The sequence below is a fragment of the Artemia sp. Qi Xiang Cuo genome, chromosome 4 (assembly GCF_049724085.1).
Source record: "Artemia sp. Qi Xiang Cuo chromosome 4, ASM4972408v1, whole genome shotgun sequence".
Taxonomy (NCBI): domain Eukaryota; kingdom Metazoa; phylum Arthropoda; class Branchiopoda; order Anostraca; family Artemiidae; genus Artemia; species Artemia sp. Qi Xiang Cuo.
In genome coordinates this window covers 31,926,910-31,945,864 of record NC_142797.1, presented here as the reverse complement: position 1 = coordinate 31,945,864, position 18,955 = coordinate 31,926,910, and the positions used below count along the sequence as shown (strand labels likewise).

The 18,955-nt window shown below is 34.8% G+C and overlaps 1 protein-coding gene across 4 annotated transcripts in view; it reads right to left on the bottom strand.

The window, feature by feature from the left end:
- LOC148953014 (cytotoxic granule associated RNA binding protein TIA1-like) overlaps positions 1-18,955 on the bottom strand; it is a 316,849-nt gene that overhangs the window by 98,556 nt on the left and 199,338 nt on the right. The window contains exon 1 of one of the 4 annotated variants that reach the window (XM_089088231.1): positions 9,941-10,445. The exons of the other annotated variants lie outside the window; for them this stretch is intronic. Within the exon in view, the coding sequence (XP_088944357.1) occupies positions 9,941-10,208 (268 nt within the window). The 5' untranslated portion in view covers positions 10,209-10,445. Of the gene's footprint in view, positions 1-9,940; positions 10,446-18,955 lie in introns of those variants that run through there. 4 annotated transcript variants of the gene reach the window in all.

The following is an 18,955-nucleotide window of genomic DNA, read 5'->3' as shown; positions in this document are numbered from 1 at the left end:
GCTATACATTATTAATTAAAGAGCGATATGGCTTCAAAATATTATTTATTCGACTTTTTAGGTGAGAACAATAAACACAAAAACAGTATGCGATCCAGGTTTCAGCTTAACACCCATAGCCGTTCCCGATATATTGCAGATAAGCCATTTTGACAACTGTAATGCACATAGAGCCTTTGATTTCAGTCAACATTGCCCATAAATTTCAATTTAATAGCCTCAGCCATTTCAAAAAAGTACAGAAAAAGTACAACTCCCCTCATATATATGGTTATGTCCTAAATATGGACGCTTAGTTTTATAATGTCCTTTTTCAGTTACAAAGTTGCTTTCCATTCATCTGAAATCAACTTGTACTTTTCTTTTTTTAATCATAATAGAAAAAAACTCATATTCAAGAACACATTCTTTTAAGCAATTTTTTCAAAGGCGCTTGAGGATCCTAATCCTAGAAAAAGGTCATAGCAAAAAATGTTCAAGAAAAGACCTTCCGTTAAGTATTCCTAAATTCCTGGGTCATCTTCTATGGTCTCACGTTTCAGGAAAACGACCAATCGAGCATCAGCAAAAAAGAACAAAATATACGAAACCCGAGGTAAACTGAAGATCCATGAATCGACTCATATAAGGGGGAAAGTAGTTAGTAATAATTGGTAGCCATTTTAGAGCTAGACATGATCAAGACGAAAGGAAAGTTTGTCTCAGACAATTCCGGCTGTTCTACTAGGGAAAGAAGAAAACTCGTCGGAATTTTTCTATATATAAAAAATCACAGAAAGTCAGAAAATCAAAATGTCCTCATTTAGAAGTAAAGATTCCGAGAACTTTGAACCAACAATTTCAGAAGAAAGTAAATAACACACCTATTGTGACTTAACAGTTTCAAGAGATATTTCAATTTCAAATATAAATCCTGAATACGGCGCAGAAACTTCGCCCCGCCTATATTGGTCCTAAGGGCCTCCACAAGAAAAACCTGAAGCAGTTGGCGCATCTTGCCAACGTTATCTTAGAGATTTAGCCTGCTGTGGTTTCAAGGTCTTAGAACATACTTGAACTAAGAATATCATTCTTGTATAAAAGGGGCAAATCCAATACCCCCCTTCATATTGGTCCAAAATACCCGAAGGGACCGTTAACCCCAAACTCCATTTTCTTCATTTTTACCCCCCCCCCCCCAAAAAAAAAAAAATATTGGTATTCCATCCATACCCGTCGTAAGACTGAGTCTATCAGGAAATTGGTGCTCAACTGTTACGCTCAAATATTTTTCATTCACTATTCAAAGATTAATTAAGGAGATGCTAAAACAGCGAAAATTCTAATGAATATCAAAATAAAGTTATAAGGCTGATAAAAAAAACCTACGTATTAGAAAGAAACACAACTACAAAGCAGAAGATAGGGAAAAAAATTACCAAATTCCTCCCCTATGGATCAATGACCCATCAAGGGGGAAAGGAATCGATAAACAAACATTAATTTAAATTAGACACCGGTGAGATAGGGGTAAGGATAGATGAATAAAGAAGTAAAAAACAGTCTTAATTGATACTAAGAAAAAAAAACATTTCCTAGACCTCACCTAGCTAGCAAAATTGGAAACATTTCCTAGACCTCACTTAGCTATACCAAGGATCAAAACCGTCGAAGGGTGAGGGCTAAGTTGTATGTAGAATGAACCATGTTAAGTTTGCCTTGAGCCGATAGAACTTGAGTTTATGAGTTTCGAGAACTCAAAACTATTTTGCTTCTAACCCAAGCCACTTCAGAAATGACACAAAAGGACCCATTTTAAGTGCCATATGACACTACGATGATTTTATCAAGACAAATTTATAAAAATCACGGAGATGGAAGCAATAGCTTTCAAATGAACCCTTCGGTTGCTTTCCATCAGGTTCCAGTGCCATGCTAATGCTAGACATAAAAAAGACAGCGTTTTAAGATCTTTTTCGGAATCCCAAAAAAACTGTATTCAAAACTAACTTTTACTGCTAAAATAGACAATAAATTTTTCAAGCTGCATTTTTTTAGTTGTCAATTATTACGGAGGCTGGCAGGGGAAGGGGCTTCAGGAGAGGGTATTGTAAGCCTCCGCGCAAGGAATTTCGGACGTGAAGATTTTAATGGTGCACTTGTTATAAATCATATTCTTTCCAACCCAGAAATGACACAAAAGAGTATAACTTTCGATGCCATACGACACTTAACTCTGGTGCTATCAAACCAAATTTACGCAACTATGAGAACTATCTTTTAGGCGAGCTTCAGTTATCTCTATAATAGTTGCGATTCCCCAGTCACATTTAAATTAAAAATCTTAGTCATCAGATGATAGATTTCAAGGGGTTCGGCTTATTCCCACCTCCCGCCGAAAAATTCTTCCAAAATATAAATTGAGCGGCCAAAGGGAAATTAAGACAATTAAAAAGAACGACGAAAAATGTATAATTGCATATCAGCTATTATGAAGTAGAGGCGGTAGGTCATTTTGTAGACGGGGGTGGGATGTCAGATGCCCAAGAGTGCATTTACATACCCACCAAATTGTCAAAATCTCCACGAGCCAATCAGATTTTTCAGATACTTTTGCTGTGAATGGGCCTTAAAGCAGACAGGTTCGGCCATTGCCAAGTGTTTCATGCGATATGTCTAATCCATTCATATCCAGAATCTTTAGGGAATCTCAAAAAGGTTATAAGCGCCAAGGACACTAAAAATGAAACCTTTTTAAGTGGGAACTTACACTTAAAGGCTTTTTAAGTGGGAACTTACATAACCATACAAGTCTCCAAAAATTGGGAAAACCCGGGATTTCAATTTTTAATGAAAAGACTTCATATACAGTTACTTAGTTTTAGGCTTAGCAGACTTCAAGTTGAAAATAAGGAACACATGTGAGAAATCAGCAGAAAATGAGCAAAAAAAACACAAAAAAAACAAACATGGGAGCTGTGTGGAAACTGAAACTTTCTTGATTGCTGTAGCAAAAGACAAGTAATGCCATAAATCTAGACTATACATTAACACGGATATTATTAAAATTATTCAAGATGAAGCCCTTCATATTATTAGTTAATTGACTTACCTACAAAAAAAAATTATCACTTTAGTTGACTATTCACACATCACAGAATCTTGTTTTCTATTGATCTCAAAATATTACATTAATTACTTTTTTTTTTATATATTCCCACTAGCGTATATTTTATCAATAGCGCGGCTGAACATAGCGATTATACAACCCTATTAGTTGTTGTATTGCTCTCTACGATCAGCGGCGGATAAATAAGATGTTAGGCTACAATCGTTTCGTTGAGTTTGTTTGTAAATTTTTCTGCTTGTTTCTTTTCACGATTCAGTATGACAAAAAAAAAGAATTTACGCAGCGAAAAAATATTAATGATTGTGTAACAGCCAAAAGAAAAATCGCAAGAAATACCGGATTTTGGTATGTAAAGACCAAAGATGGACATGGACATTTTTTTCCGCGGGGAAAATTTTTTTTTCACTTTGATGTCCCTGGTATTTTAAGATATCAACAGAGAAAAGTTATAAAGACATTGATGAAAAAAATTACACTAATACGTCATCAAAATGAGAAGATTTACGTTTGACAATATTGCCGTAATCTAAATTCCTACTCGACTAGTTGCAACAATACATTTTCCGTAAAAGTCACATATATTTGACAGGAGATATTCGATACAATCACAATTTACAGGAACCAATCAACGTGAGGATTAGCCACCCGGTCATTCCCGGGCAAAAACATCGAAAAGCCAAATGCACAGTACTCTTTTTTCGATTAATCGACAAGCAATATATCGGAAAGTGGTCACCGGATATGGCTGAAGAAAATGGGACATATGGAACAATAGAAAGCCTTAGATAATCCAGGCTTTCTCAGAAACGATTGGAAAAAGATCTTGCTAGAAAGTGACACGCTCTAGACAAAAAAAGAGACTGTAATAGTTAAGCAATGCTTTCTTGGAAATCATTTAACTGAGTCTTCCTTTTTTTCTAGAAGTACAAACAAGCAATACAAATTAGTGCATAAAATTTTGATAGGCAATTTTAGTTCCATAGCATGTGTATGCTATGGAACTAAAATTACCTATCAAAGTTTATGCACTAATATACAATATATATATATATATATATATATATATATATATATATATATATATATATATATATATATATATATATATATATATATATACGTGAAGACGAGAAAAATGTAGTGATTTTTGGAAAAGAGCAGGGTTAGCTTATTATCAAACAAGCTTTTTACCAGGCAAATCAACTTCGGAGCTAAATACATGAATAAAAACGCCAGTATTGCAAAAAAATAAAATAAAATAAAAAATCATACTTAGAAGGGGTTGTGTTTATACACTTTAAAAAAAGGATATGATGCTGCTTCTTATGGAATCTTCATTTGATTTGATTGCATCATTTGATGACTTCTAAAATGATTTTTTGGAACCACCTGAACTATCAAACTTGCCAAGACAAAGAGAACACCCCGAACAGATTAAATTCACAATGGTTGAAAATCAACAACCTGGACTTTTAAATGAGACAAGGCCCAAAAAACGAAAATTTACAAGCGCTATAAATGATAATTCGTTGCCAGAAAAGAAAGTTTTCTCCCACCACCTGAACATTTAACAAATCAACAACCTGGAACGTCATGTAAAACCAGACCAATAAGGGCGGTTAAAGTAAAGGGCATTAGCAAATTGTCTGAAGTAATGAAAATCTAAAATATAGAAGGAAGAAAAATGGGGTTAGAAGATAAGTGACAGTGGAGTCAAAATTGATAATGATAGTTATGATAATTGTGTTTGGGATTTTGACATGAATAAGGTCATCAATGCTTTCCCCCTTTGCAATTCAAAAACCTTTAAGAGCGAAAAACTGGTAGTTGCAAAAAATATTTGTATACATCAGTATATATATATATATATATATATATATATATATATATATATATATATATATATATATATATATATATATATATATATCCCCTTGCACCAGAGATAGGTATATTAGGTTAAGAAAAAAAAAATATAACAAAGAAAAATCCAACGTTTGATTTTGGTATTGTTAAATTAAACATTAACACTCGTAATGAGTGACCTAGAATGGGAATTGAGCACCGGATGCCTCTTCCCCTTTAATTAGGAGTAGAAGCAATATCAAAATTTCGCCTGTTCTTTAGCCCACGGTTCGAGACCCCATGCAATAAATTTTGCACAAATATGGAAATAAAGAACCCCTCTACCAAAATGCCTTCTGTTCTTCCTTAAAGGCCGGTCCTATGTGTGTCTTTTACCTTTAGTATGCTACAGCCAGATTCTCTACTCTTATAAGAAGGCAAAATCATGAAAGATGAAACATCATTTATACCTCACTTATACCAGTAGGCAAACTTGACACCGTAAGACTCTCTTTCCACTATTCTAATACAATCAATCTTCCGCCCCAACAACAATAGACAAAAATCGGTCCTATTAACAGTGATGACCTCACTTATCCACCTGGAAACATCAAATTTACATTAAACCTCTATCCCTTTTAATTTTTCATTATAAAAAACTGTTCTTTTCATAAGTGAGCATCACTTGGAACGGTGACGGATAAATCCATCAGCCTTTTCCAGAACATTGGAATCTTACATTTTTTCCAAGCAGTTTGTTTTCCCAGGCATTATGCCTCATCAGCCAGTAAATGCCAGTGGGTGATCATCCGTATGATCCCTGCTCTTCTAGGTGGCCAAACTACACAGATTCAATTCACCAGAACCGATTCAAGAAGAAAATCCCTAATACCCATAGAATAAATCGACCAAACATGGTCAAAATTGATGAGCATTTGGGATGAAAAAATTTTGAGGCTTTATAGCAGATAATATTAGAGTCAAACAGCTAATGTTTGGATATTTTCGATACTAAAGATAGCATAATAAATTCTACAAATTATTATGCATCTTTAGCACAATAAATTTTTATTATAGAATTGTGTACTACTTTCCAGGAGACGAGAAAAGGCTCAAAAGGCCTAAATCAATTTCATATTTTCGAACGAAACTATTTTTAAAAAATTGCTACTACATCGTTAACTATCGCAAATAAACTTACTGAGTATATTTCAAGATATTTGTAAGATTATACAAAACTGATGCTCTACTATATGGTTAGGACTCATTTGAAAGGTAATGCCTACACCTGATTTTTTTTTTCTTTTTTTTATTCGTCACGATGGCACCAAAGTCAAGTGCCATATGGCAGCAAAAATGGCTAATTATGGAGAGGATAAGACTAGGAAACTGATTAGATCCTCTTTAGATAGTTATTTACAAAGAAAATTGAAATTGGATTACGGACATACATGCAATGCTACGATAGGCAAATGTGGTATAATAGTACCAACTCTCATTCTTATGCAAGTACTGCTGTACTAGGACTAAATCCCAATTTTGACATCTTCTAAGCTTCCCGGAAGAAATAGAAATCGGTGCATTTAGATTCATTTATTCTGACCTTTGTAAAGAATACACGCAAGCACCATAGGATTGGTCGACAATACGCAAAATGGACCTGTCTGAATTACAGTATTTTCCACGTTGACGCCCGAACTAGAACAAGGAGTCTAAACCAGATCCCTGGACAACACAATCTTACAGTTTTATTTTACTCGTTACAAACTTCCTGTCCAAGGAAAGTCCCATATCCTTTACCTTATTGAAAAACGACTCTTAATTTCACTTGTACTTGCTGTAGGACTAGGCATATTCCTCCAACTCTGCAGGAATTTGCTTAACCGTAAGCTCCCAAGACACAAAGCATTAGGGAAAGCGATCCATGGGTAAATCAACATTTCACCATATCAGGAGAATCTCAGAGTCTTACAGATTCTTTGACCTAAGATCCGACACAGAGATCAGAAACGGGACATAACCACAAACAAAGATAAAACAAAAACAAAATAAAATTTAAGGGACCTTGAAACTCGAATCTTTTTTCAGAAGACGAGATGGTCACTTGTATTCGTTTTATCACCTAATTACAGATTTAGAAAATCAACAAATTAATTTGCACTTAGCTCAAGCGACTGCAAACTCAAGCAGATAAAATCACTGCTTATAGATCTTATCATGCCAAACTAACCAGTATAAATCCATATTGTCAAGTGTTCCACCACCACTTAACAAACTTATTGAAATATGAGACAAAAGAAAACAAAGGCGATTTTTTTTTAACCCATAAGCAAACAATCATAAACCGACACATATCACCTTTGGTAAACAAGGGGATCCCAAACTCTCCCATCCTATAAAAAATGCATAAAACAACTGAAGGGAACGTTGGTTTACCTCCATAAACAAAGCAGTCTTTAGCTTGTACTTCACAAGATAGGGAATTCAGATACGCAAAGAAAAATACATAAAAATTCTTTTGGGGGATGGGGAGAGAGAGCATGCTTAAAATTGTAATAGCTAGCCAAAAAATCTGAACTTAAATATTAAAATACTCAGAACGACAATACGTTAGTTTTTGCATACTTCTAAAAAGAGCAAGGAACTAATAACCTACTTAATCTTCCGTTAGATTTGGTCTAATAATTAGGAAAAGTTGATTTAAGTAATTTTTATTGTCCCAAATTCAAAATTATCAGTCTCAAATAGGACTAATGACATACAAAAAAAACGTACAAAAGATCTTGGCGTGTACCTGAATAATCTAACATCCTTTTGTTAGGTAATAGAGTACGCAAAATTATTATATCTTTGAGATGACAGGTATTAAAAAATTCTTTGTCTTGATCCCTGTATATAAATAATATAACAGTAAAATCACGGCTTAGTGATTTTTGGCTACTACATCTTTGGCGCGTGCAAACAGTACTTCCCATTTAATCTGCCATCAGCGGTCCAGTGTATATTACCCTGGAACGCGTATTTTCGCAGAAACTTTCTCAAAATGCCTTTGAAACCAACTAAAGACTTCGAACCCTACTTGTAATTCCTAAAAACATCTAATAATAACATTGCACTACTAATTACCGATTTTTATATATGTACAGGAATAAATTGATTTAAAAGTAGATTCTTTAAAACTTAGTGCTACAAAGGTGAAGCCAAGTTTTGCGATCAAGAGAAATCTGACTTTTCCACTAGTGAAAAAATCAAATGTCGCTTGTGTTTATGCTTGTTTAAATGTTCTCCGGAGCACTTGCATCTCGGTCCGGCTTTGTATAATGGTTGAGATTAGCATGCTAACGATCTTTAGTAGAGGACTTGAAAATGCATAAGCGGTTCAGTGGTTGATATACCGTGTTGCTATCCCTAGTGATTTATCACTATTTCTAGTGATTTTTATATTGTCTAAAAAAGTCGTCAAATCACCAGATCAATCACTAGATTATTGAAGAAAGTCACTAAATCAATAAAAAAAGTTACTAAAATCTAGTGATTTTTTCACCTTGCTGATATCACCCAGTCAACAGCTATGTCGCTAAAATGAACAGTGGGGAAGAATGAAAAGAAGACTCATTCATTGGTCTATTTAAAATACCCTGATTATGCAGTGGCGAAAATATCCAGAATTATTGGATATTTGGTCATACAGTTAACATTGTCAAAAAAGATACCAAATTGTGTCCAATTCTGGTATTATGCCTTTTTAAAACACATTTTGACTGTAAATTTAAGTGTCAAATCCAATACTTTGCAGTTAGAGCTTCAAAAAGTAGACTGTCAGATTGGATCCTTTGAACGCAACCAATAAGGTAGCGATAATTAATCAAGGATATCAAAACTTATTTTACATTAGAAGAAAGCCCCACATACAGTTCCCTAAAATTAGTGACACTAACAATTCCCTGAGAAGGATAAACTCGCATTGCAATTTTAAGTTTGGTAGAAGATATATATTAAAATTCGTTATTTCAGACATAAATATTCAGGCAAACTAAACTTTGCAAATGATTAAACTTGCAATATTTATCTTATTCGGACCAGCATCTTATTTGATAGATTGGCTGAATAAATATGAATATTTAATTAGGCGTTTCTGCGCACGACTGCTAAGTGCAGTGACGTATACAACATTTTTTTTCCGAAGGAGAGGGCAATTTAGGATTCCAGGGTGAGGCCCTGGCCCGAAGCCCCACACTCTCACATACGTGCCTAACTAAGTAGCCACATAATTTAATGTGAAAGGAGCAAATATAAGTCTAATATCCTATTAGTTTAAAAGGTCTATGGTTTATTCTATTATGAATAGGAAACTTTTTACACATGAAAATTATATATATATATATATATATATATATATATATATATATATATATATATATATATATATATTACTCCCATCTTGTCAAATTGAACTAGTAGCAAACGTATGCAACGAAAAGAGCCAATGGCTATAAGCGTCAATGGCCATACAAACGTATCAGTATTCCAAAAAAGTTGACCCTCTATTCAGAGACTTTTCAAAAAAATTAATTAGCGCCAAATCAAATTGGGCACGTAAGGTGACTTGCCCCTTTTTTCAATATATATCAAGGACTTGCAAAGTATTATTACAGATGATTCCTTAGAAAACTTGAAATATTTATGCGACAATGCGTATTCAAATAGTTATTGTATCGTAAACTGATGTATCATAACTATAATTAAAATAACGGTACTTTAACAGGAATAGCCACAAACTATTGTTTTCTTCTGCCAACCACTAATTCAGTCCCTAGAATAGAATGAAAACTATGGCTCTATCGAGATTCGGGGAAGAAATAAAATATATTAATGTAAAGAATTTCTTATTCCATATATATATATATATATATATATATATATATATATATATATATATATATATATATATATATATATATTTACGAGCATAAACATAACACATACCTGGCTTACTAGTACCGTTGGAAGAGTTATTATTGTGGATTGTCTTAATGCTAAGAGTTGTGATTGGTGTTGCCGTCGGCAGAGGTTGTTGGACTAAATCAGGTTTAGGTTGTGCTATTGCTAACGCGGCAGGATGCCCAGCAAGGGCTACAGTTGCGGCAGGCATCATAAGCGTTGACATAGCTGCAAGCATTGGCGCTTGAGCAGGTCGGGGTTGATACAGGCTATACCAGCTGAGTAACAAGTCCTCAGCTGCAAGTGGGTCCATAGCTATACCGGAAGCCAACGTTGCGAGTCCCGAAATAGTACGTATGGGTGGGATAGGAGTTAAACCCAGGCCAAACCCTGTTTGGCTCAGGGCAGGGGCGAACTGATACGGAGCCGTGTTAGTGCGAATCAAGGCGCGGAGTTCTTTCCCCGGTAATATACAACGAGCACAGTCTTTTTCTTCTTTAAATGAAACTAATTGTTCATCCAGCTTAAAGATATAAAACAAACAATCACAGATAAAGCACAACCAACAACTATTCAGTTATTAACACGGCAAACACTAGTTCAAGTCTGCTGCCGTTCCACTCATTTCATCATAGCGCTTTGGGAAGATCCTCCCAACTTCCCGGAGTTAGAACCACTAGGAAAAAGATAACCTAACGCAAGCTCAGAAAATAGAACTATGGAATAGGGATTAGCTAACAAGTGGAATACAGGTCTGATTGAAGAGTGGATGCCTTTCAAGGGCCAACTGGTTTAACAGTCAGGCTCATACAAAATTAAACTACTACCACAGAAACATAACGGCCGGCCACACTGGGAAAGGAATGAGACTAAGCGGATACTACAGTTCCGTGGACACATATATTGTGAAATGCATAGCTCATCCAAAAAAAAAGCTTAACTTTCGATAGTTAAATAAGATCGGATGAAAATAAAATCGCTTTGAAACAGTTCTTTCAATTTAAGTTTAAGTATACCGTGTCTAATTTTAATCACAAAAAAGCTATTAATATGAATTAATGAATTCCACGAAATCATAAAAAAGAGGAAGAAAAATTAGGAAATGTTGATAGAAGCACGGGAATGATTAACTGGAATTTGGGCCTAAGGAGTTTAAAGAAAGTTTTTTGTAGATTTTCAAAAGGTAATTTACTAAGGTATACAAGGACACTAAAGTTTACTAACTTGTTTCGGTGCGGGTAGAAGCCACTTTAGGATGCCAACTGCGGGATAGATAGGGCTATAAGGGTTATTACCCTCTTTGAATTGATATTTTTAAGTTAATTGTTTGATTGAAACGAAGCCCAGATAAGCTGTTTCAGAGGCATAGTTAGTGTTTTCAACACCTACTGGCAATTTTTTTGCCCCCCCCCCACCATCACTGTCACAATAGAAGTAGATCATACTATTGACGAAAAAAATTCAGTTTGGCGCCCCCTCAGAGGCTACACCCAGGGACAGCCGCTCCCCCTTGCTGCACCACTGAGCTGGTTTCCTGCTACTTTACCCCTAAGCTAGGTAGAGACACACCTCCTATTTTCTGCTCAAGAGTCACTAAAAATGGTTTGAATAATAACCATATTATCCAATACTCTAACCTAGAACCAGTTTTTTTTTTTTTTTTGCTCGGCTGTACGACATCGTGCGGTAGTATCGGCAGCGGATTCAGGAGGGGAGGTCAAATCTCCTGGCTTAGGGTTACTTAAATATTATCCCGACCCCACCCAAGAAGTGAAGTTAGAAAACTATATTTCATAATAGGCAGAATAATTGCAGCTAACAGATCTTGCATGGAGCCCTGCTATACTTAACCCCCAAACCCCCTGATGTACAAATATATAGCCCAAATTATATATTTTCAATACATTCTACCATCCGTAAATTGTTTTTCAGTTTTATTCGTCACAGTTGATTCAATTTACAGGTATACGGGATCAAACAAGAGAGATGCGTTGCAAGAATAGATGGAAAATATATAATTTGGGCTATATATTTGCACATTAGGGAGGTTGGAGGTAAAGTATAGCGGAACTCCATGCAAAATGTGTTAGCTACAAGTATTCTGCATATTATGAAGTATGAATGTCTAACCTAACTCCACTTCTTGAGTGGGATCGGGATAATATGTAGGTACCCGGTTTACTATTATGCAGATTGACCATTTAAACGTTCTATTTAAGCTTTATGTCTTTAAATTTGCTTCTTTACGAAGCAAAGTTTTTGCCCAGTGTTTCCTTGTGGCATGGGGTGTTTTTTTCCAGCGGTCTGCAACTTTCTGTTTCAACATTAGAAAAGTCAAGAAGATACGATAAAAGTGAAAGAAAAACAAATAAAGCAATTTGACATTTAAACGAGTCTGTCCCGAAAAAGAGGATCTAGCCATCTGCACTCTCCCCTCTCGACACCCCTAATTCATCATTTAGTACAATCGAATCACACAAACCTTAGAAACCTGATTCGTTTTACTGTAATAATTACCTTTGTTGAAACTTAAAGTAAATTATTTTTTAAATAGTTCAATGCAGCCGAGCCAGGAACGCACTGACCTACCATAGCCTCGTTATTGCGAGGATACGCTTCGCTCGGTGCAATTTTTTAGTTAGTTTGTTTTCCTTTCCTAAAAACGGTTATTCTATAATGTTTTAGAGGTGATTACTTGGCGAGAAAAAAAGGAGAGAGAGATGAGAGGGAGAAGAAGAAGAAAAGGACTGTCATCCTAATCCAGTAATTGAGACAAATGTGCACTTGAACGAGGTTTTAACCTTACTCATCTACCCAATTACCTAGGACAAAACGGTATAACCGAACCGTCAACCAAATCGAAATGTCCAAATCCATGCAAAGTCGTCATCAATAAATGTAATTCGTTGTAAATTTACAAGCAAAAGCACCTTAAATCTAGCGAAATATCTCCAAGTAGTACCTTTCATTAGGGCTAATCAGAAGAAATACCACCTGCCTTAACGGGTTTCGAGGCTTTACATTCTTTACCCGGCACAGTGGAGCCTCTACCATAAGATCTTTATGGTATCCCTATGTTAGGTAAAGCTTATGAAATACATTCATACTAATAAAACTATTCAAAAAATAGAAACAAAATGAGATTGGTTCTTTCCTTAGTGAAATCCCATAGGTTGATGAAAGCAAAGACAATTCTGGAACAAATAAAGACTGGTCCGGACGTGAGTTATAAATCCAAGTGTTTTATTGGTATCTGGAACCAATTATAGATTAAAAGTCCTTCAAGCTGGTTTGAAAAAAATGTACAAATTCAAAATTCCATAAGAGAAAAGTGAAAGATAAATTATATTAAAATATCATTCAGTATATTTTTATAATTTTTTGTATATTTACCTAAAAGTTCATGATACAGAAAACTAAATTTTTAAATTGCCAACTAATTTTATTGGCAGAAAAACCTCAAGATCAGTTTTTGGCTCAGTTTTTTACATCTATTTTTAAAATCCTTGTAATTACTACAATTTTTTGCATACCTAAATAATTGGGAATAATAAGCTGAATAAGTAATATTTGAATGTATATTACTTTCAAGGAATGAAAAATTAATTACTTCAAAAATAAAATCATCCGTTTTATTATATATGTTAAAAACCAATTTATCAATGAATAAACTTAAAGGATGACAATTATTTTTAGGGTTATATGGAGAATTTTATAATTGTGAATTTCCTATTATATTTCCCAAAATTAAAACAAAAATAAAAAAAACTGCCTGTTGAGATTGTCTCCTGTTTCTAGGAAAATAGGAATACTAAATTATCTCATAGAAAATAAATCTTTCCTTATACTATTTTTCCTTATACTATTCTGTAATGGAGTATTTTTAAAGTACATAGTATGAGAATTAGACTTATCGTATCCGCATTGGAGAATTTTTTTTTTATTGAATTGCCAAATTTTCTATTTGTCATTTTGGATGATAACCAAGGTCGCATAAAAAAATTGTAAGCCCCCCGCCGACCCCGAAAAAAATCCAGGATACGGCTCTGATGATAAAATTCTATTTTTACGTAATTTTCGGCATGAGCCAATAAATTCAAAGTTTTTGTTTTTATACTAAAGCGTATAAAAAAGACAGGTCGGAGCCAACAAAGCTGGCTTCAGAAAAACGTATTTTTTTTGTAAAGCCCCCCGTCAGAAGAAAACTTTTTACTAGTTATATGTTCAATATTATGATCAGATACAAATTATTGTATGAACCTACAATTGAAAACGTCAACTCGAACTATTTTCCATACAGTAAAATGACCTCCAACAAAGGAATCGTTAAACTAAGACAAATAAAAATAAATTTTTTCACAAAGGTATCTCAGTTTTTCGGAACTTCAGTCTTTTATCACAAAGGGTTACTTACTACGCTTTTATTCCTGTTATTTTGTATCAGATATATTTATGAATTACTCAGCTAACCCAAATACGGATTATTCAGCTACTTTAGTAAAAATTAAACACTATTAGCGAATTGTGAATTTAAAGTGTTTTGATTTTGGACTCTTTAGCTGCAATAGCAATCCTAAAAGTTGTTGACTAAAAGGGTCCGAGACGGGGCGCAAACACAGCTGAACAAATGGGATCAGAAACTAAACATATTCACTACTGATCAAAGGGTTCCTAAAGGACCGAGAGTCGAAGAAGGATCGAAGTCGTTGCATTTACAAATTTGGGAGGAGGCTATACTTTCCGATAACCAATGCTACGTAAAAATGGGCAAATTTCCTAGCTTGCAGCCCTTCTCCCGGAGACTGCAGGAGTTCAAGTCATCCTCAAAGAGATAGATCTTTCGACTATGCTGAACAAAATAGCTATCTCAAACTTTTGATCAGGCGACTTTGGGGAAAATGGGCATGGGAGAGAGCTAGCTGCCCTCTAATATTTTTTGTCACTTGAAAATGGCACTAGATCAAATAAACCCTTTCCGGATATTCGATACGATCATTAAAAAAAAAAAAACGCAAAAGTTTTGTATACAGGAGCTTGAAAACTCTATAGTAAGGCTCTCTGATATGCTGAATCTGATGGTGTGATTTTCATTAATATTACTTTATGTTTAGGGAGCGTTTCCTCCCTTTTTCAAAAACAGGGCAAATATTTCTCAGGCTCGTAACTTTTGATGGGTAAAACGAAACTTGATGAATGTTATATATTTTAAACAAGCATTAAAATTCGATTCTTTTTATGTATCTATTGATATCAAGATTCTGTTTCCTAGAGTTTCAGTTACTATGAGCCGCATCGCTCCTTACTTACAGTTCGTTACCAGGAACAGTTTCACAAGTTGAAGGATTGGCACAATGCGCTGCATTATGTAGGTTACTTTAAACAAGATTACATTCCACCAACACTAGGCTCCTAACAGGAGTATACGTACCCCTGGAGGCGGACAAAAACATTTAAAGTCAAAGATCAAAAACATTAGAAAGAATTTTTATACAATTGAGCCTAATACGGTACAGACACAAAACTATTTCAATAAAAATCTTACATACTCAAAAGCGCTGTGAGATCGTGTTATAAGATTCAAAAAAGTTAAGTCCAATTCACAGCCATACTTAGCTAGACATCTACGTACTCTTCTATTAAACGGACTCTTTTATATAGTGCTAGTTTGGTTAATGCTAATGAAAAAAAATAGGATGATTATATAATAGTTTAGAAACAAATTTGGGCTATTTATTTGTACATTATGGGGGGGGGCAAAGCATACCATATATTAAATACGTAACCTAACCTAGGTACATTCCCCTCCCCCCTATACCCCAAAAAACAATTTAAACGCAGTTTTTGCCTTTGTTTATATTCCAGAAGGCATTGTAAACCTGTTTTCATCACGCGTCTCAGTCTATTTCGTGACTGGTATGCATTGCCGTAGATAAAAGAGTCCGTTTAATAGAAGAGTACCGACATCTATGTATAGGCTTAATCATTAACTATCAATCGTACGTTATTTTGTCGTTTACAACCAGCCTTGATTGGTACAACGCGACGATATCAAGGAATTGATGTCTTACTACGCATAAGTGTGAAAGGGACTTTAAGAACCAGACAACGACATAGGAAAACTAAATTACAGGGTATGAAGGGGCTAAATGGCTGGAAAGGCGTAGCCTTTATCAAGCTAAAACGGTCATATTCATTCAAAAAGGGCATATTTTATGCCAGCTTCCGAACCAGGATTTCTTTCTAGGATAGAGATCATTTATAGCATTTTTTATACTGGCTTTTATGTTAGAGGAATTTGATCAGTACGTTGGAATATATTTTTTTTTTTCAATATTTGTCTAGATATTTGGTAGCTCACTTGATATTCTACTTGATTGTTTAGCTAAGCAAATTGTTGGCAGTAGTTGTCCGTGTTTCATAATTTTAAAATATTTTGCCAAGATTACGCTACCTTTTTTGTGCAAAACTAGATTATCCTTCACACGTGTACATTCTTAAAACAGTGGAAAAAAACGCGGTCAGTATACTACTAGGTTCCATTACCGATATAGGGGCAAGGCAAACACACTACTCGATTCCTTTTTTTTATGCTTTTCCTAGATATAATAATCAATTCATACACAAATGCACCCCCCCCCCTCCATCTGATGGTTTCATGAAATAATTCTAAATAATATTTTGGAAAATAACGCCCTTAATCACACACGGAGATAAATTGCAGACTGAGAAGGCAACCGACTTAATACAGGAGTTTCAAAAATACTGGGCGAAAGTGCCACAACTGTCTATCCCTTAAGTGGATGACCTAAATTGAAAGAATATCACCAGATGAATCAATTTCAGGTGACTATAAGCCAGACTCATTTGATTAGTTAATAGTTGTTCTCAGTGGTCCTGATCTGCTACCAACTCCAACTCAAAAGATGTTAATTCTTAGCAGCACCCAACTTTCGATATCAATCAGTTCGTGGTAACGAACTGTAAAGTATGGGCCCGGCTCAATGGTAACCGAAACTCTAGAAAACGGGTTTTTGATACCAATAGATACATCAAAAGAACCAGATTTCAATGCTGAATTCAAATATATAACTTTCATCAAGTTTAGTCCAACCCATCAAAAGTTACGCGCCTGAGAAAATTTGGTTGATTTTCGAAAAAAGGGGGAAAGACCCCCTAAAAATTATAGAACCTTATTGAAAATCACACCATCATATTCAGCGTATCAGAGAACCCTACTGCAGAGGTTTCAAGCTCCTATCTGCAAAAATGTGGAATTCTGAACTTTTTGCCAGAAGAAAGACCATGGATGCGTGTTTATTTGTTGTTTTTCCCAGGGGTGATCTTATGGACCAAGCGGTCCTACAATATCGTGGGAGGACTCATTGGAACGGAAATTAAAAGTTCTAGTGCCCTTTTTAAGTGACAAAAAAATGGAGGGCAACTAGGCCCCCTCCCACGCTCATTTTTTCCCCAAAGTCACCTGATCAAAATTTTGAGATAGCCATTTTGTTCAGCATGGTTGAAAATATGATAACTATGTTCTTTAGGATGACTTAATCCCCCGAAGTCCCCGGGGGAGGGCTGAAAGTTATGAACTTTACCCAATGTTAACATATAGTATTGGTTATTAGGAAGTATACAGACGTTTTCAGGGGGGATTTTTTCTGGTAGTAGGGGGGTGGGTGGGTCGGGGGTTATTTGGGAAGATTTTTCCATGAAGGAAGGTTTCACGGGGGAAGGGACACTACTATGAAGGGGGCACCAGATTTCCCAGCATTATTTAAAAAAAGATCAGAAATTAAATGTAAAAAAACAAGTTTTCCAACTGAAAATAAGGAGTAACATCAAAACTTAAAACGAACAGAAAATATTACGTGTATGATTGGGTTCACCCTCTATTCAATACCTCGCTCTTTAAGCCAAAGATTTTTTAGTACTTTCATAGAGCTATTTATTCTAAATAACGGCATTTGTGATTTAAAGGTCATTTTTAAAGAATTGGTATGAAATTCGAATTTTAGCTTAAAGAGCGAGGTATTGACTAGGGGGCGAGCCCCCTAACATACGTAATAAAAATATATGAATATAGAAGATCGTTACGTAAGTTAATTCATAAGTTACGTATATTTATTACTAATAAAAACGTTCGTAAATAAAATTAAACAAGTTTCGAGAAAGCCATTTAACCAAATAAAAGTAAAATTAATATACAACTTTTGTTTTAAATACTCTTGTACGGTGAGCCAAAATCAAAACCTGCCTTAATTCAAAATCGTTCCAAAATTAAATAAAAAAACAAGTTTTTTTAATTGAAAGTAAGGAGCGACGTTACAACATAAAAAGAACAGAAATTATTCCGTATATGAAAGGGGCTGTCTCCTCCTCACCGCCTCGCTCTTTACGCTAAAGTTTGACTTACTCACAACTCTTATTTTTTTAAGCAATAAAAAACTTTAGCGTGAAAAGAGCGAGGCGTTGAGGAGGGTACAGCCCCTTTCATATACGGAATAATTTCTGTTCGTTTTAAGTTTTAACGTCGTTCCTTACTTTCAGTTAAAACAAACTTTTTTTTTTAATTTAATTATTGACAGTGATGGGAACCGTTCTGAGATCAAAGTAGCGAAGTGCGTGATAGGAGCAAAGGAGGAAATCCAAAGAATATAAACTATTGGTTTTGATTTTAATGCATTAATCATAAGAAGAAACATATATTCAGAAAAAAATTGGTTTACTTACTCCTTTGAGTATGGATAATGTATTTAATATTAGTTTTGCATGAACTTAGTTAAACTTGCTTCCAGAAGGTATTGAACGGTGCAAAACCAAAAAAATTTTTAGTCCTTATTTTTTGGGGGGAATAACCTTATGAAGATGATAAATCAAAAGATTATCAAATATTTTGACCCTAATATGTACCGGAACTTAAAAAGCGAACTTGATTGATTTTCCGAACGCCTCATATTTTGGTTGTGCTGTTGAATATAAAAAATATATTAATTCGTATGTTTTTTTTTCAAAAACTGTGACCTAGCCTCTGTTTAGACTGGAGTCCATTTACCC